The sequence below is a fragment of the Lagenorhynchus albirostris genome, chromosome 16 (assembly GCF_949774975.1).
Source record: "Lagenorhynchus albirostris chromosome 16, mLagAlb1.1, whole genome shotgun sequence".
NCBI lineage: Eukaryota > Metazoa > Chordata > Mammalia > Artiodactyla > Delphinidae > Lagenorhynchus > Lagenorhynchus albirostris.
The window spans coordinates 81,377,571-81,397,570 of NC_083110.1; the positions used below are offsets into that span (position 1 = coordinate 81,377,571).

The 20,000-nt window shown below is 54.2% G+C and overlaps 1 protein-coding gene across 16 annotated transcripts in view; it reads right to left on the reverse strand.

Annotated features, from left to right (window-relative positions):
- The window catches only part of EBF3 (EBF transcription factor 3), a 116,908-nt gene that overhangs the window by 11,370 nt on the left and 85,538 nt on the right, over window positions 1-20,000 (reverse strand). For 15 of the 16 annotated variants that reach the window (XM_060126552.1, XM_060126547.1, XM_060126546.1 and 12 more), the window contains exons 9-11: window positions 19,104-19,234; window positions 18,486-18,612; window positions 1,264-1,352 (exon numbers count right to left, since the gene is read on the reverse strand). In XM_060126552.1, coding sequence (XP_059982535.1) covers window positions 1,264-1,352; window positions 18,486-18,612; window positions 19,104-19,234 — 347 coding nt within the window. The remainder of the gene's footprint in view (window positions 1-1,263; window positions 1,353-18,485; window positions 18,613-19,103; window positions 19,235-20,000) is intronic. The other variant, XM_060126550.1, reaches the window with a different exon arrangement.

Below are 20,000 nucleotides of genomic sequence, written 5' to 3' on the forward strand. Positions count from 1 at the left end.
TGTGGTGCGAACACCAGCTGATGCAGCTGAGAGGGCTGTCCAGTGGGGTCTTGCAGGAGGGCCCCAGAGGGCCCCCGCCTGGGCATCCTCCCTGAGTTCACCCGGCCTCAAACCCAGTGTTTACATGGGCTGCCAAGAAGCACACGGGGCCTCCTGTTCATGGGGGTGGCCAGCCCCGCACAGCCACGCCTGGATTGAGGCTGGCGGTGAAGCCCCCGAGTGACGACGTGGCAGCCCTCGGGTCTTCCTTGGGGGAGCGCACCCTCAGGAACAGAACCCCTCCGTGAACTGCTCTGCGCTTGTGAAACATCCTTCCCTGGCCACCGAGATGCTAACCGTGAACATCTGACATCCCTCGCTACGTGTTCACAAATTAAAAAGGAGCCTAACGATATTGCTTATGCTCATGCTGAGCATTAAAAAGGTAACGTCTAAAAGGCTTTATTGTGTTAATAAAACTCGAAGGTGGTCAAGACTTGGGAGAACACGGGGGTGGAATATAAAATAATCAGTCATAATGTTATGACTTCATTTTTCATTTTGTGTTTTTCAACTGGCCTTGAAAATCAGAGATGGCTTCTAAAGAAAGAGACAAAATTATATCAAAGGAGAGGGAAGATTATAAGCCTGACTTATCTTTAATGTTATACATCAAAATGAAATTCCTGTGATACGTGGCGTGTGCATAAACAACAGGGCAGCGTTTGTCTTTGTTGAATTTAAATGAAAAGTCCCTCTAGATATTAATATGGGGACTTCATTTGTTAGCCTGCTAAGTCAGGGACTTATAACAAAAGCTTTGTAAACAAAAGATTAAACTGAATCGAGCTTTAGAAAATGAAAGGAAAACAAGAGTCAAGTAATCACAGATCAGACTGGGGCTGCTTAGATTGAAATCAGCGCGGGCTACTGGAGTGGAAAATGTTTAATTGAACTATTTCATTACGCGGAAGTTTACGTCCCCCTTGCAGAATCCAAAATACGTGTATCAGAGAAGCCTTTCTTTTCCTCCTTTAAAAACAGGGGCCCGCAGAGATGAAACGCAAGACTGGAGACGGCGCGGCCCCTCCTGCCACCCTTTGCCCACCTCTGAACCGCGCCAGGCACGGGCCGGGACTGCTCCCACACCTGTCGGCCGGGCCGTGGGCCAGGGTTTGGGGCATCTGGAAGCCCCCCCTTCCCAGAGCACCTGCTGCCCCCAAACCGGAACCAGCCCGGTGGCGGCCCCCCCGCGGACAGGGCGCCACTTGCCCTTTTACTAACCTTGGGTAACCTTTCGGGATCACCCGGATGTCTTGGGATCACTTTCTGCAACCTCTGAAAGCCGTAATCTATGGTTGGTTCATTAAGGGCTGTAACAGGACACAGAAATGCAGGTCAGGTTAATTACTTTTATGCCATCCATTACTCATTTATTGCACGCTTACAAATAAGTGTGTGATTCTCCTGTTCTGAGGCTCTTGAAGGCAAGCACCCCTGGAAGCTAGCTCTGTCCTAAGGAGTAGGTTTCCCCCTTTCTTTTGCACATAAAAGCAATGATTATTTCTAATCTATAATTAGACTGGAGGAGAGTCAAAGGGTTACTCAATATATTGTAAAAATGGGAGAGCAGTCAGAAAGTTGCAGGTCTCGGGGCCATACACAGCCATCACCATGGTCGCCATCGCTGTCTACATTACACAGGGCCTTCCACACCGGCTGGGGATTTATGGGAAACTGGCAATTATGACATATGTCCAGCTATTGCTAGCTTCAGATTTATCCCTGTGGTCCTTTTTTGTCTAGCATATTGCCTGAGCACAAACCAGGCAGGAGGAGCACTTATTCTTGCAAAGCTTTAATAATCTGTGAATGGCTGACTACAAACTGATGTAGGGCAGTATCATTCCACCAGCCTCACGAAATTGCTGGCCACAAATAGTAATTAATCTTTTTATCCCTCAAATTGTAATTTTGACTATGAACTGCGCGCGGCCATAAATCAGCGGCACGCGCGCTGTGTACGGAGCATGAATCACGGCCGGGGCTCCGTCCGACTGCAGCCTCTGTGTTTAACAAGCTTCATAAGGAGCCATTGGGCTTTATTATGGCTCTGCCTGACTCCAACAAAAACTGAGCCCGGAGGCCCGGGGACGCGAGTTAAGATGAAAATACTTATTAGAGTACATTACTTCTTGATGTAGATATCGTTTTCCGTGGAGTAACGCCACGGTGCATGGCGCGACATAAATCAGGGGGTTTTCTGAGACTAATAAGACCTGCCGCCATCTATTCATTACTCAGCCCGCAATTTGGGCCATCACTCATTAGTCAGCACGTAATTTGATGATTAACACCACCCAACTCAGCAGGTCTGCGGAGCGCCGGGAACACAAAGGCTACAGCTTCAAGGAGCAAGGTTAGAGGCTGCCTTTGAAAGTGCTTTCCGGAATAATTGGTCACCGTTATCCTCGAGTGCTCGGGCTGCTGGTGTCAACACCCACGGCGGGTCTCGTAAGCGCCGCCGGAAGACTTGCACGTACACTGGATAACGCGCCCGAAAGTTGAGGACCGCAATATGATCTGACATTCCATCATACGTGCCGGAGACAAAGGTCCGCACAGGAATGTGAAGTAAGACATTTTCTTGTTAATAAAGCATTGATCCGACATATTGATTTTACATGACATGGCTTCTGCCGCGATTTTGCCCTCCTTTTCCTTTGCAAACAGTAAAGCTCTTCAGAATGCCTCGGCGTAGGTGACACGGCAAAATTTCTAACTCTCTGTGATGTAAATTCTATATGTGTAAAACCACTTCATAATCAAACCATTCATCATCAGAAGCTGTCAGCGGTGACTTGGGGGACGATTTGTCATGTCTCTGCCTGGCCGGGACAAGGGTGTCAGGCGAAAGTGCAGTGCAGGGAGCAGGGTGGCTGGGCCTCACCCAGCGACTTGGCCCAAAAAAGGATGCGGTGAAGTCTTATGTGTCTTGACTGGGGAACAAAAAAGGTGGCCCACTGTGCATCCCTAACACGCCAGGTTTCTCCTCTCCCCCAGCTAATCGCCATGACTGTTCGACTTAATGAATCGGCCTGATGAAAGGTGATCAGAAAAGATAGATGGGCGGCCGCTATTGATTTCATGCAAATGCCCCGACAGGTGATAGACGCTTTAATGCAAGCTTTCAGAAGCTTTATGACTTGTAATAACCATACACTCTCATTCTGGGGGAGACATTCCCGATGTTTCAGTGGAATTGACATTCTCCTTCTAGGACCAAAAAGATCTTAAAGCAGTAGAAAAAAACACGGGGGTACCGTTCACCTCCCGCTTCAGCCCAAAGAGCGTTTACGTCTTGAGCGCACCGCCAAGAACGAGGTCGGACGTTCGGAAGATGACATGCCATCCTAAGACTGTAGGTCTCGCCGTGCTGGACACGGCGAGGGGGGCAAGGGGCGGGCGCCGCTGTTGCGGCTAGAAATCCCACCGGGGGCTCCGCTATGGTAGCCCGACGGATTTACGTGGAAGAATGAGAAGAAGGGGCCCTTGTCTTCAAACTACAGGAGCAGAGACATGTTCTCGGTTCTGGCGGGTGCGGGGGCTTTGATCACTGAGGGTGGGACGGCCCACCTCCGCGTCTGCGAGAGCGGCTGCCATCCGCGGGGCCGGGCGGCGGCCTTCCGAGGGCCACACCCCACAGAGCCCTCCGCCCCATGCCAGGCGAGACAAGGAGTCACCTAGACTTGGCTGGCAAACTCTACAACGGGAGGAGAAAGCAGAAGCCCCTTCGTGCACATCTGATAAATCCTCCGCGTGCGGAGTGCACAAGGAGGGCCCGGCCGAGCCAGGCCACGGCTCTGCACGTCCAGTCACAGAGCACCAAGCCAGGCCAATCAATACCACTTTCCTGTTTTAGAACTGGGTAATTATGAGGGGGAGAGATTGCCTGACCTTTCACCTGCACTGCATTACTTTGCTGATATTAAGATAAATTGCCTGATTTTGGGTAAACATATGCTGCGATTCAAGCTGTCAGCACTGGTTTGCTCAGGGATAATTTGTATTGATCTCCCAGCTTCTGCCCAATTTTGCTTACTGACCTCGTGGATAATTAGAGAAGGAGCCTTGGGTGAGCTCAAGTCGGGACGAAGAAGAAATATGAAGAAGAATAAAGCAAATTTGTTTTATGTTAATATTTGTAGGTCCTCCTCCGGCCCTCACATCTGTCAGCATCAGGAGAGCCGTAAATTAATGGACTTGGTTCCTGAGCAGTTTATTCCCAGGAATTATTTAGCAGCGTGCTTAGTCTCTGAACATGTGTCACTGGGTTAAATTAATTTAAACTCTGCCTTAAACACAACAAAAACAAATGTTATTTTTTGCTGAAGGGGGAAAAACCAAGACATTTCTCAAAATGTATTATAAGCGTCCACCCTTCTGCAGGGATTTCCACCGATCTGCGTCGGAGAGGGTGAGTTTTAAAATAAACCGCCCCCCCCGCCCCCGCAAAAAAAAAAGTAATTAGTGCCCGTTATTTGTTCTGAATTCAAATCTTGCTACGATGGGCCGCTACCTATAAAAGAGATGACTGCAGGCACAAAATTATATCGTTTAAGATATGTCAGATTACAAGGCTGTTGTATCAAAAGTCATAAAACAAATGTCCCTTGTGAAATATCTCTTTATTAACCGTGCCATAAGATATTAACATTCCTCATTTAGTGGAGGGCCTTTTATCTGTTTCAAATACATTATTCGTCCTTTTAGAGATAAACCGTATTAATATCCATTTGAGTAGGCTACCGTGGCCTAATGCATAGTAATTTTTGTTGGAGAGCTTTTATTTTAGACTAAGAAAATTACACAGCAGTAAAACCTGAATGAACCAGAAGCTGGAGTAGCCGGGAATCACATTCCATTTATGCCAAATGGGGCAGGCAATCAGGCAGCCTGTGAAAGGCCAGATATCCGGCTATCATATGCAGGCCAGCATCCAGCACGGGTCATACAAATAGAGCCTGACACGGCCACATAGACTCAATGAGTCCTACACGCCGGAATAGCCTACAGCTCGGGAAGGATACATATTTAAATATATTTGAGTGTACTGGAGTTAATCTCGTTACTTTACATGCATTAAAGTCATAACAGAAGCAGCATTCTAAATATTTAAGTCATGCCCGTGTACTGGGGGATTAATCACTCCGCAACTGATAAAATTTTAACGGTCTGTGATGTCAGTTCAAGTTGGGATTGCCGGAGCTAATGTGGCAGCAGAAAGCGGCATCAGGCTCTGAGCTGCAGCTGCGGCCAGAGCAGCTCCAGTCGGCCGGCTGCAGTTAGAAACGTACCAATGGGCAAGAGTCAGTGGCATTTCCTTTCTTGTGACATACATAGTTTTAGTTTTCATTCTGATGGCTCAGCCTTCTTTGTCAGCCAACCCTGCCCCGCAGTCTGTGCTGATCTCTAATACCCCAAAACGTATATGATTATTTTATTAGACTCGAACAGCAAGTCCATTAACATCTAAACGTAATTCAATGAAGCAAGGGGACATCTTCCGGACCTCTGGGTTGATAACACAGAAACAGAATTTCAGATTGGGCAGCGTATGTGTTTGGGGCCAGTGAATGTTTCCTACAAAGAGCCACCTCTCTTAGAAGGAAAACGGCCAAACCGAATGCCTTTAAGTCCGGTTCATCCACTCGACATTTATTAAGCAGCTACTACATGCCTGGGGGCTCCACTGTGGGAAACCCGCTCCCCAAGGGCATCAGGGAAAAGCAGCCCCGAGCAGAGCTGACCCCCTGTTCATGCTGCTGCGGCTTCAATGGGCTGCCTGCCCAGGGTGCTGGGATCCCCCCCAACCGCCCCCCAGGCCTGGCTGGAGGTGCCCTGCCTGCAAACAGGGACTGGGTCTGGGGCAGGAAGGAGGGGTCACGGTGACAAGGCTGAATTGTGATGGCAACCTCCCAACCACTCCTGCAGGGGAGACCTGGAGACCAGCCCAGCCAGCGAGCAGGGCCGCCGACTTTAAGTACACCAAGACTAGCTGTTCTTACAGTTGTGTTTTTAAAACAGTGTCCTTAGTGCACAAGGGGGACAGTCACAGGTAGGAAACTAGCCACTTTTAGCATCGCCTCTGCGCTGCTTAAACCGAAGCCCAGCGAGCAAAGAAAGATACAAGAAGTTTCAGGTTTAGCACAAATTCTCCTTCTGCCTGAAAAACCTGCTACAACAATAAAAACAGGAAGACATTCATTTGCTTCATTCCAGCTGCTGGTTGCAGCTATTAAATGAGTTCCAGTTTCATTTCAATAATGATCATCTTCCTGTAACTTCCCAATCATGCATTTGTCATAATGCAGTAATTTTCTAGCTACAAACAGATCCTCGTAATGAGGCAGTTTTTCACATTAGCAACATAACTACATAATAAGAACATCTGCAGTTCCTTTTCCGAGGGACAAGAACGCACTTCAATTAAAGCAATGGGGATTGTTAAATAAGATATAGTATATTTTACTAACAGGGATACCCAGACCCTGCCCCGACAGGCTGCAACCCTTCAGTGTGCCTGAATGAACACAGGTTGTAATGTGTAAAAATTAAATAAAGTAAAATTAAATTGCTCAATACAAAGACATCCCTCTAGAGGGTGTTAGTGATTTCAGTGACAAAGTGCTATTTGCTGACAAGTAGTTTACACATTAACCAGCTGAATCCAAGGGGGAAAAATGCCAATAGCAATTATATCACCTTGAGGTTATTAAATGTCCCACTGATAAGTAACTAGGTGAACTTGACCAGGTGATAAAGACTGCTGTGAGCAAATGATTGTGCACTGAAGAATGTTTCTCTGTCCTGCTGTTTCTCCAGATAGCTTTCCTTTCAAAAATGACTGTATAAAAAGTTACATGAAAAATGCGTGGCCGCAAGACAAAACTGGTATTTAGCTCCCGCGCACCTCGCCCCGCCGGAGCACCGCCACCGCTCCACCTCTAAGACGTGACACCCGGGCTGCGAGCGCCTGGCTTTCGGTTTTTGTTTTGTTTTGTTTTCTCCTCCCTTTTTTAGGCTTTAAAATGATGCTAAGTTCTCCACTTTATCATCAACTGTCCCCTCCAAGTGCATTTCATCTATAAGAAATTCAGATGCTCAGGAAATTAAAATTTCAAAGATCTGCTGCAAAAAAAAAAAATCAATGGGGCGAGATCAATGCTCATAGAAATTTCATGAACTTTGAACTGGTCCAGGCCTGATGAGGAGAGGTGGCTGGAGTTCCAGGCGGCTGGCGGCTCCTTGTGCGGCCGCCCGAGAGCGGGCCGTGCAGCCGAGAGGAGGGCCACGCCGGAGATAGGTTTCTGCTTTCATATTTTGTCCGACAAAAAAATTCATTTTTAGTCTATTTCAGTAACAAGCAAAGATAGAAAGAGAGCAGCCGGCCTCCGCAACGCGCCCGCAACACCCCACTTCGTAAGAGCACCTCTCGCTCTGCACATTAACGCGGCCACGAAATGAAATCGGTTCCCTTAGCAGCCGATTGCAGGTGCAAATTAATATTGTAAAATGAAGATCGATACATGGACAGGGCCAAATCAATAGCGGCTAAATTATTGCTGCATTTTCCTCCTCATTCAAGATGAGTTGTGTTTTCCTCTCAAAGTCAATACTTTGCAGCTTTTCTCATTAATTTCTCAATAAATTCGGCAATGAATTTCAATCACAGAACTCGGCAGGGTGAGCCAGGCACCGTGCACGGGAAACACAAAGGCCACGGTGGGCCTGCATCACTCACCACGAGGCGCTGCCCCGGAGCCGGCCTGGGCACAGCAGGGACAGACGGGAGGCGCCGGGCACTTTCTCCAACGCCAAGCACCAAGCGGCTCAGCCTAGGTCGCCCGCATCGAAGGGGCGTGGCTTTTCCAGCATCAGACCCACCCCAGGGCAGCGTCGGCTTCACACGGGGGAGCCCCTCCGACCCGCTAAGCCGAGGGTACCTCGTGTCACCAAGGCTTCTGAGGATGGGAGAAGCGCCACGCTTGACTTCTAATTGTAAGTCAGGCACCGCCTCGGCCTCACGGGGAGGACTCTGGTATTCACACGCCCGGCCCGGCGCACAGGGACCTGCGCCATTCACCGCCGCCTGGCAGCGGACGGCGGCATTGTGATGTGACACTAGACTCAGAAAAGGGGACAGCACGTCTTCCTTGTTCCCAAAATAATACCCTTGCCGACAACTGCTGGATTGCATTCAAACAATGCTGTTTACATACCTCGAAGAATGCACCAGATTACGGCTTTTATAGTCACGTTCAAACGACGTCTACGGAGCCCAGGCCGGCAGCCGAGGAAAACCAAGGCACGCGGCGTCGGGTGCTCCCACTCCTCCAAGGGCTCGGCCCCCGGCGACAGGGACCCCCGAGACACGCTCCCCAGGGAGGCAGGGGAGGGGCACTGGCCACCCTGCAACCCTCCCCTCCCCCACCCCGGCTGTTCCAGCCAAGGTAGCCCCTTTCCTCCACGTGTAAAAGAGTCTGAACAAAAGGGAGGGAGAAGGTGGCCAATAAAAATCATCCTCGACAGAACGAAGAGCACAAACGACCCAGACGTCACCCTTCCTTTAAGAAAGAAAAATCAAGCGTGCCTGTGCTGTCGACCCTCTTAGAGATTTTGAGCCGGGAGGGGTAAAACCCAAGTGGGCAACAAAGCGCTCTGTGGGGAACCATGCGGGCAGCGGGTCGGGTCGGCACACTTGAAACCCGCGTTAAGATCTCCGTACAGAGATAAGCCGAGAGAGGAGCTCTGGAAGTTCACCCCTCCCAAGGCTGGAGGTGGTCCTGCTCTGGGAAGACCCCTCCCTCCCGTGTGCCCGAGGCAACCAGCCCCCGGGGCACACGTCCCAGGCCATCCGATCACACGCTCCTCCCGGAAGGTGCAGCCGTCACCCTGTGTCACAGCCCCTGCCCTGCTCAGCGCAGGGCGCACAGTAGGTGCTCCACAGTAACGCGTAAGGACCACGAGGACCCACAGGGCTTCTGGAAAATTCTAAGCCAATGGAGAAGGTATACTTCACTTCTGACTTGGAGAAGTCAAGGTGAACGTGACGTTTCCCATATATCCATGCGAGAACTTGTTCACCAATGTTTCACAGCAGCACCACTTGTCTTACCGTCGGCCCTCTGCATCCGCCAGTCCCACATCCTCAGATTCAACCAACCGCAGCCCTGACCTCGGCTACGAAGGACCACGCTGTAAGGGACACGAGCATCCACAGCTTTGGTCCTGGAACCAATCCCCAGCGGATCCTGAGAAGCGACTGTACCAAGGCTCCACTGACAGATGAATGGATAAAATGTGGTCTCTGTGTACAAGGGAAGACCCTTCAGACACACAGAGGAAGGAAGCGCTGATCACGCCTCCACCCGGGAGAAACGTGAGTGGACGGAGCTGGTCACAAAGGACCCCACACTGTATGATTCCATGCACGGGAAATGTCCAGCGGGGCAAATGCATAGATACAGGAAGTAGATTCGTAGCTGCCTGGCGGGGGGGCGGGGGGACTGCTGGCGGGTGCGGGGCTCCTTTTTGTGTAATGAACTGTTCTTGACTTAGCTTAGTGGTTGCACAGCTCTGTGACTGTACTGAAAACCCCTTAATTGTAAACTTCGGGTGAATTTTAGGCTGTGTGAATTGTATCTGAATAAAGAACAAAATTTTTTAAGTGAAAGTAACACCCCTGACCTAGATTAGAATGCATGTACCAGCTGTGCCTATACCGAGGGGAAGGCCTCTCACGGCCTGAATACTGTCTGCGGGGCGTCTGCGTAAAAGAACGGAGGCCGGAACTGGGGTGAGCAGGCCCCCAGCTGTGAGGGGTGGAGCGGAGGGCCGAGGAAGAGACCCCCCAGTCCAGGGGATAAGCTGGCCCTCCTCAATCCCCACGGAGGCGTTTGTAACCCCTGGTTTTTCAAGGTGAACAAAGAGGAAAAGCAACGTTCTAAGGCAGAGCCTTTAAAGACATCGCCAAGATTAACGTAAATGTTGAAATCACAAAACAGAGTCCTCGAACACAGGATCCTGGATTACGTCTCTGAAGTAAAACAGTCCCGCCTGATGCGCTCCCTCCATCTCCTCCACCCGTGGCGCAGGCTCTGCCCTCTGCCTGCGGACCCCCGACCCCGCCGCCGACGCGCGGGGGCGCAGCCCGCCAGCCCCGGCCCCCCGTCTCTGCAGGGGCGCTCTGCCCACAGACCCCACAGGGCCACGGCTGCCCCTCTCCTCGGAGACCCGAACAGCTCTCGGGACTGTTTCATTACGGTCTCTTCTCTTTTTCGTTCCCATCAGGCTCTGAGTCAGCTGGATCGGGCGCCCAGAACCAGGCACGGGGCTGCCAGGGTGAAGCCAGCCTGGGGCCCCGCGAGGAACCCACCACGAGGAACCCACCGCGAGCGCACCCACAAGACGCAGCTGCTTTCCCACCTTCTCTGCATCACGTGCAGAGTACCAGGCCCAGGTGGGCCTCGGGGACACACTGAACGCCGGACACCACGGGTAAATTCCAAGTCACGTCGACACGAAGCCTCACCATCCCACCCTGGACGCTACGCTCGCCTTAAAGATTATTACTGTCGGCGGGTGTTCTCTGAGCGCGGAGGAAAGAAGGCATCAGATGGGCACAGCGTCGGGGGTGCTGAAGAAGAGGCAGGTGGCTGGCAGGTGGGCCCCCTGGTGCCATGACAGAGCGCACGCGGCCTGGGCCGGTCACCAGGGTGTGAGGAGGGACCGTTGGCAGGTGGCTCGCGGGCAGGGCACGTGAGGCTGCGGCCCCAGCACCTCGCACACGTGTGGCTCACCTCCATGGTGGTAAAATGGGTCAACTTTGGAAACGACCTCCATTGTAACCGACAAGCACACAGGCAAACGGAGCCGTCTTCAGCTTGGGGTGCACAGCGGCCGGACGCCCTGAGCGGCACCGAGGCCCTGCTGTAAAAGTACCCGAGGAACAGCAGCCCCAGGGCGGGCTTGGCGCTCGTTCATCCCAAAGGGCACTGCGGACGTGCTCGCAAGGAACGGCGCCGGGCTGGTCTTTACCAGCGGGGTGGAAGTGATTCTGGGGCTAAAGCGTCTGGCTGATCCCAGCACCAGACACACGGATCCTGAGAAGGGGCAGGAGCGCCACATCGCCAGCCCCACCCCCTCCCATCCCCAGGCTGAGGCCTGAAGGGCCACGGGGAGTCCCCGGCAAGGGCCTTCTCCTGGGAGGATGAAAAGATGGGGAAGAAATCTGGCAGAATCCCCTCTACACCCCGCCGCCCAGATGCCCTGACTCTGGTCCCCAGATGCTCCGGGTGGGAGAGGGTCAGGCCGGTAGAAGGCTGGGCCGACCCTGCAGAGCTCACCTTGTCAGGCGGTAGGATTCCCATGCGTGGAGGGCGTAAGAAGGGCTGTCACGAGGGCAGGAAGGGTGGCGTCTGGAAGGCGGATGACGGACCCACTGCCAGGCTGCACCTTTGAGAAACTTCCCCCAAAGATGATTTACACCGACAGGTACAGAGATCTGCAGCGGCCTACTGTCCCGATGGGAGGTTCTGTATTTAAAATTTAACATGCTCTGTAATGCGTCTTCCACTAGAGCACGGGCGCCAGCCACAGGCACCCGGGTCCCGCGTGGAACCAAGTTATTCACATGCTCGTTAGGCGCATTTGAAAACTTCGATGTATTTATTTTGGGGGGCGTAGCAAACAGTCCACGTCACCGACGAAGAGGCTCCCATCTTTCGTTTTATTGAAAAACCATTCTAAGAAAGTTCGAATGACTCAAGTTTGCACTTTCTGTAATGAATTAAAAAGGCCCAACTGATTCAAATGATAGTTTTTTAAACGGACTTTTTCTCGGGTTCAGCCTTTAGGATCCAAGCCTCACCGACAGCCTAAAGACCTTCGAAAACAAAGGTTTCAAATGAAAACACGAGCAGCCCCTGGACCCCAGGGGCGTCCCCATCCCGGCTGGCACAGCCCCGAGAGCAAACCCCACTCACCCCGTCCGCCTCCCGCCTGGGCCATGGCCTCGCGCGCGGCCAAAGGGACGCGGTGAAGGAGGCCTGTGGCTTCCGCGGCTGCAGGCAGCCAGGAAGAACACGAGAGGCATCGCCCCTGTTTCTACTCTTCCAGGGCCACGGCGGGCGGGGCCGATTTCTTCTCCTCTTCGGCAACAGAAGGCTCACACGCTCCCTCGGTGGCTTCTCCGCTGAAACGGTGGTTCTGATGCTTGCCCTGGTCTTCCTCCTTGAAGCTACAGGACTTTCTCCTGCCAGGGTGACTCGTGGGGTTCTGTTTTCACCCCCTGTCATCGCTGCCTTATTCTGCACTTCCGTTGATGCTGTTCACTCTTGTGCTTTTAAGGGGTCCCCCCATCTCCCTGGCACCCCACATCCTGTCCCAGAAGCCGGGCAGGCACCCTGACCGGCCAGAGACGCCAAATAAAACCCCGGACGTGGCCCAGTCCCATCCCGCGACGCGTGCCCGCGGCCTCCCGGGTGGGGGGAGGTTAGCGGGCCTGCGTCCCCGCACCCACTGAGGGAAACCCGTGACCCTTTTGTCCTTTGGGGAAGACAAATGGTTGTCTCCTCTCTGCTGCGTTCTGTCAGGTTCGGTGCCGAGAGTCAATACCTTCACCTTGATGCGGAAATTTCATGATTTATCAGTCGGTTCTCCTCCCGGGTGAGCGCAGCCCCACCGAGCACAGCCATCGGGCCGCGGGAAGAGCGGCCTGTGGTCACAGCACTTGGAAAACAACCAAAGCCCCTCCGATGACAGACAAATGTGTCTTGTTAGCAGCTGCCCAAAAGCGCTTGACTTGTACTAATAACAAAAAGGCCACGCTGGTCACCGTGGGTCCAAAGACGAAGCACCCTGTCACCAGCCTGGTTGGGAAATTAGCAAATAATGTTCTTTTCCTTGATAAATGGGTGACAGCTCCCTCTCACCAATCATTTCTAACATTTTGATGCATGCCTACGATCCCACTGGAGGAGCAGAAAAGTTTACTGGCCCTCAATTTTCAGATGATGAATGGAACTCCTCTAAATGTGCGATTTCTATATGAGGTATAGTTCATTTTAAGCAATTCTAGTAAATGGGTGTCACTGATTAGGACAAATAGTCTACTTGTGCAATAGCACAAGCGGTGTGTCTCATTCTCCCGGCCTCCTTCGAGACAGGAGAGGAAGGAAGCAGCAGGGACCCCGGGAGCCCTCACCGCCCCACCCTTTAGAGGGACTCGGGACTGGATCTGTGCCCCCAGTGCCCACTCAGCAAGCTGGCAGATTCACTGATCGTCATTTGGTCTAATGCTGGGACCGCACTAATGCAGAGGACACCGGCAGCGGGGGGGGGGGGGGGGGCACGCCCTCCCTTCCTCTGTGGCCCTAAGGAGCCCCGCCAATGACCCCAAAGATGACCAGCTGGTCTCCACGCCCAGGTCTGCACACCATCCCAGCCAGTGGGGAGAAATTCGCCCTCTGCCCCCAACACCTAACCAAGGACGAGCCAAGGTGGGCGGGGCGGGAGGAGAAACCGCGTTGGAGTCGCGCGTCATCTGAGTGCCATCCCAGCTCTCCGGTTCCGGACGGGCCCAGAGGTGGCCTGAGCTCAGCACGTTCTTCCACAGAACTAACCTCACGTGAAAGCGAAGCTGTCTATCCTCCAGGGGACCGCGGACTTCCACTGACACCATCCAACTGGCGAGCTGGGACCAGTGGAAGCCCTGTGCCTGGGGGGCGCCCGCAGCAGCCGGGAACGCACAGGTAGCAGCCGGAGCCGCCGGGCCTCACTGGCCGGGACAGGGAGCCCAGGAGTCACAGACTCCTGAACCCCAAACTCGAACTCGGAATGAAAGTATCTCCGCCACGTCCATCTCCGTGGTTAAGAACTTATAATCGAAATAATCGGCTGGTTTACATTGAAGGGGAAGGCATTAGCATTTAGTTTAGCGAAGTAGAAACAGTATGATTTGTGGAAGGCAATTAGGAATCATTTGCTCCGTGGATACAAGTAATTTGTTTGAAGAGCGCTGGCCTGGGAGAGAGCTAGCTGGAGCCGGCTGTGGTCGAGGGTGCCACTGCCTCTACTGTGTGTCACCGTGCTGCGGACAGAATCACATCTGAACACTCACAAAAGAGCTTTAAAACACTTCAGGAACGCCGGCGCCCTTCAAGGGGTGAGGTGAAGTGTGGGTTAGGTGGCAGAAGGCTGCGAGAGGATACGGTGGCCCCGAGCGAGCCCACAGACACCCCCCCCTTGGTGCGGGGCAGCTCCCGAGGACAGGGCGGTCACCTCCTTGACATGTCGCCAGTTTTAAGGCACAACGGGATTTAAAAGAAACAAACAAACCATAAACGCTGTATCGGGAAGAACACAAACTGTTAGCAGCTACTGGTTGAGTAACGATTCCATGACTGAAATTGAATGCACGTCTTCGTGCAGAAAATGACCATTTTTATGTCCCTGTGTAGTCAATGCTTTGCAGACCTGAGACGGGCCCCAGCTCTGTCCGTGCCGCTCTGGGCCTGGGCACCATCACTGCCAGCATCTTGTTTAGTAACTGGGTTGGCTGGGCCCGGGGCAGACAGCATGTTGATTCCTGGTAATTGGTGATATAATTCCTTTAATTGAGCAAAAGAAATCTCTAAACTGAGGGTGGGTCAACCACACGTTTGGGTGCAAGAGGTCAACAGGAAGAGCCCTTTGGCTGCGTCCTGGTGTCCCGCAGAGGCACGCTGGGACTCAGGCCACCACCGAGCAGCTCCAGCTTTTCTGTGTAATAGGAAAACCCTTCTGCCAAATGGACGTGTTAGGAAATCAGGGACACTCGCATCTGTGCGTGAACACCTCACACTTGGAATATGGTCTGTAAAAGCAGTTTTCGCTCAAACATAATTTCAATTAGAAGCATACAAATTCCAATTTGTCTTAATCAAGTAACACCGCAATGCTTACATGATAATTAAAAACTAATTTCTTTTATTGCTCTTAACAATTTGACGTCTTTCTCCTGGTGAAATTACGAATGTGAAACTGTTCAATCTGCCCACACCACTGAGTTCCTCAGGTAGGATATTCCGGGACTATTCTAATTATTATTAAACAAGCAAATGATACACTATTAGACAAATATTAAAACAAGCGTTACACTCAGTTATTAACGTGCACTGTTCACTTTTAAATGCAGCAAATATCTCGTTAATTTAATTTTAGGCGCCCACCCGTTCATATTGCGTCTTACGGTCTAGAAGGCAATTTACTATTAACTAGCAATTACATACAGGGCGATTGTTAATTCTGCTCCTAAGTGCTAGCCGCTTGAAAACTGTTCTCTCGCTCTAATTTCTGACCTTCTTACAACGGGTGAGGCACGCTGGGAATACAAAGGACTAGTACGGAAGAGCTGGACGTGTCATTGTGACCCCTCCCTTTAATTCACCGTGCTAATCCACTGCGCTGCCACTGCTTCCCAAGGTAATTGTGTCTTTACAGTAGTTGAAAGCGGCAGGCACAGGGGCCTGGATGGATGGGCTTGGCCTGCCCCCCGCCTACACCCGCTCTGGCTTGACTAATCGGGTCTGGTTCTGAAGCATCGGGTGCTTCTCAGATCGCTGTAAACAGATCACTTAGGCCTTTGCCTTTGGCTGGGGGCAGGGGGAGGGGCCCTCCTCAGCACTCTGGTTCCCCATCCCCAGGCCTGGCGGCCTCACCCCGAGGGTTCAGTGTGACGGTGCCCGCGCAGCCTCCAGGCCCGGGGATGCTGATGGGAGCCAGATGCCCAGGGGACGGGGCCCTCCCCGCAGGGGCTGCGCCCGTGTCCTGCCTCCAGAAGGGCTGGCTCAGCTTTCAGAGGGAGAGCAATTCCCAGTGATTGCTTCTCTGTCCCATCAATTTCAGGGCAATGCAAATCAGACAGAAGCTTCCAGGTCAGACAGGTTATGACCCCACCTTTCCTCTGCTCTCTGGGAGTGTAGGCCCCCGTATCCCTTACGTGCGTTTGAAATGTATATTCCCGTAATGATGGAGGTGTGGGGGAAGGCTGTAAATTAGCCCCCGCGGAGAGGCCAAGCTCACTGAATGGCTTCATTGAAAGGCCCGTTCGTGGGAGAACTCCTGATGGAGGAAACCCCATAGCCTTGGGCAGCCGGGACCCTGAACTTGGGGTCTGAGAAGCCCCTTCAGCAGGGAGGGGTCACGGCGTCGGCTGCAGAAATGGAAGATGGGCGTCGGGACACGCGTGTCACTGGAACAGACTCGGGGACGCCCGCTGCCCTGCGGCCACGAGGCCTCCGGCCAAGGAAAGCGTCCTGCCCGGCCGAGGGCAGCGGGCTACAGAGAGCACTGCCCCACCGCGGCCCCAGAGAGGCAGGCCCTCGGCCACGGGACACCCACTGGCGGCGACGGGCGGCCCTCTGCCCTCGCGCCTCCCCCTCCGGCCGCACCCGCGTCCGCCGCGATGCTCAGCATGGGGCCCTTTCCTGCCATGCGGGCCACCGTCCTCAGTGGCCAACGGTGGGGTGAAGAACCAGACCTTCCTGCTACTGTGTCTCCTCTCAGAAAGAGTCGCTGCTGCTGACGACGGCCCGCCAACCTCAGCACCAAAAGCCCGCGGGTCAAGAACCGGATGTCAGGGGCAGGACCGGAGGCGCCCGCGGGGGAGCGGCCAGGAGACCAGAGAGGCTGACAGGGACAGCCGACTCCCCGTCCATTTGGGGCAGAGCCATCGGTCCCACCACGTACGGACGCGCTCACCGGGTGCCTGACCCAACCTGGCGCCCACGGGGCACGTGGCAGCGTGGAGCCCACACGTGGTGTGGCTCCCAGCCGCCCAGCTCATAAACATCCCCTCCTCCGAGGAACCCAGACCCGACGGAAGCCCGGGTCACACACGGCACCGAGGAGAAAGCGGGACTCAGGGGTCCCCCCAGGTCCCTGGGCCACACCGGGCGGAGCTGAGTGGGGCGCCCAGGACCCCACGGCCTGAGTTCACAGCCAGAGCTGGACGGGCGCCCACAGGCCGGCAGGGGCGCTGCAGAGACGGCCCAGCGCTGCGGGGAGCCTGGCCCCCACCTCCCGGGACCTGGCGGCCGCGGGTGCGAGCGCTCACAAGCACCCCGACTACACAGCCCGCTTCCGCGCGGCGGTTATTTAACACGTGGAGGCCGCACCAGCAGGAGGCGCCGCCCTCCCTCCATCTCGCCTCCCGGGCTCACCAGGAGGCGAGCTGGTCCCACGGGAGGAAACGGCCCTTAGCACAGGCAGGGAACCTCTCTCCCCTCCTGACCACGTGAGGGCCGCTGGGGGCTGGAGAGGAGGCGGCCTCCCCCCATCAAGGACCCCGGTGTCACTGGCAGCCCTGGCTGCTGAGGGTGTGGGTGCCTCTGGGGACAGCAGCCCTGGCTCTCTGCAAGGACCCGAGCCAGGCACGGCCTGGGAGTGACACGGGGCCTGCTGGAAAGTGGTCACTGGAAGAATTTACATTTTGCATCTCACGCTTCCTGACGGGGGTGAGTTACCCCTACTGCCTCCCCCAACCCCAAAGTGGAAGGGACCTCGTCTCTACCCTGTCACCCACCCACTGGACAGAGGAGAAGCCTGCATCCCAGGGGGAGGCCAGACCTGCCCCGGGCATCCTGCAGCAGGTGACAGCACGTGGACAGAGCCCCCGGCTCCCAGCCAGGCTCCCGCAAGGACCTCCACCCGCCGCCCTGACCACGCGAGCACTGGGAGGCCACGCTGTCCAAGAACAAGCCCCCGTCCCCTCCGCCCTCGTGGGGCTCAGCAGGTGCTGGCTACCCCCAGAAACACGTCTCAGAGGTTACAGCTTCTGCAGGTAGCAGGACTAGGGGTCCCCATGCAGACAAGCCGTATGGTCATTTACGGCCTTTCTCAGTAGCAACCTCAGACGCACGGTGTCCTCCAAGCAGCCTGTGGGCAAAGCCCTGCAGCAGATGACCTTCAGCAGACGTGACCCCTTCTGGTGACGTCAGTGTGTCCGAGACCCTCCCAGAATACGGACCCCCTTGAAGCAGCAGTGCGGTGTGGGGCTTGAGGCCCCAGGCCCAGGGCAGAGACCTGCTCCCATCTACAGGGTGCGTGTGACCTAGGGTACGCAGCCTAACCTCTGGGACCTCGCGGGGCAGCCACCCGATGGAAGCAGGGGGACTGTGGTTACTGACAGCTCCCACCACCTTGCTTTGCAGGCGAGAAGAGAAGCTCCACGGATGGGGGGAGGGGCCCAGGTCACCTGGCCCGAGCTGGCTGCACCTGTCCATAGCGTCACACCATGTGGAAGAGGATGTAGACACCGCCCCTGACTACACCAACCGGTGGGCCACGGAGGGATCGCCCATCCTCACTGCAGAACCCACGCAGGGGGCCCCCGGGGGCCGAGAGGCCCTCCTTGGGAGGAAGCATCTACCGATTCACCATGAAAGTTGGAAACGTGAACTCACCGGTGTAGACAAAGCGCCCAGGAGCACCTTTACAGAACTGCTTGGATTTGTAGGACAGGGTGACTTCCACGACTCCAGGAATGTGCCTCGGCGGGGTCTGGACTCGGATGGCGTGGGGAGTGATCAGCTATAAAAACCACACAGGGAAGAGGCTTTCAGCGGCGCTGGGTGTAAGAGGCGGACACTTGCCAGTTGGATATAATTACCAAAATGAGCAAAAATTGGACCATCGTCTTGGAATGTTCCCTCCTAGCTGTCACCCAGAGACTCAGGACCTACAGTTGTGCTTTCAGAAAAATATCTGCAAATGATCCCGGTTTCAGTTTGCAGGAAAGGCCACAGGGCATCATTCATATGAAAATCACCACCATATGTCTCCTTAAACCTGCTTCTAGTAATTCTAGCACTAATTGTTCCAGGGCACTCAGGGACCTCCGACGCCAGGCTTGAAACCCCAGGGCTGTGGGGCAGCGGTCTGCACCCGCCCACCGGAGAAGCCCCTGCCACGGGCGGACCGTCGGTTTCAGGGGATCTGGCGACAGAATGCACCGTCGACAGCACGTCCGACGGCCCACGGACACAGCCACCGCCGGACGCGCACCGATCTCGCGGGCTTACCTCGCTCCATACCAACATAGTCCCGAACACGACTTGCAGCCCATCGAAGAAGTTGTCTCCGATGATGATCACAGTCGCTCCCCCCGTGGTCCAGCCTTCACTGGGGCTGATGGCCTTGATGCACGGAGTGGCTGCCCGCACAAGACAGAGAACGCAGACCTCAGAGCCTGCCACGCTGCCGCCACGCTGCCCGCCTCCAGCCACGCTGGGCGGGGCTGGAGAGAGGCGGCCGCTCCTCCGGGCGGCACGCAAAGGGCAATCGTAGATCAGCACGTTGATGTGTCTAAAGCAAACTCTTAAATGTTTTATAAAGCAAAGGCCAAGCCACGGAATACCAGTGAGTGAGGAGAAAAAATGGCTTGATGTAGCAAATTATGTTTCGGGGCAAATCTGACTATTACAAATGATTAAGCATCGCGTGCATGTGGCACGTCGATTTATCTGCTTTGCGGTCCAGATCTGAGCAGAGTCAATCAAAGGCTGATGAGGGAGACGGAAGAGCAAATGCCTTGCATTTCGATTCCTCATAAGCAGCTCATTGGGTTGGGTTTTTTCATCCGCGAACTTTGCCTTTTGGTTCAAAACTTCATTTTCCTCTGTCACTTCACAATTACTACTTTTCATTTTTCATCAGGAAAAAAAAAATCAAAAGCACGCTATTAATACTTTTGTCAAAGGTACACATTTTACACCTAATATTGTTTGTCGACAGGAGTCCCCAGCCGCTGGCCTGACCTCCCTTTGTCTGGGAGCGTTCACATTTGCATGAGTTATTACAATGCTGCTGCGGCCTGGCCCTGCTGGGGGAGGGGAGACAGACAGCGAGGGCGGGCACAGGGGAGCGGGACCAGGAGGCCCAGCACGGCGCTCCCAGCAGCCCTGCGAGCAGAGGCCTGG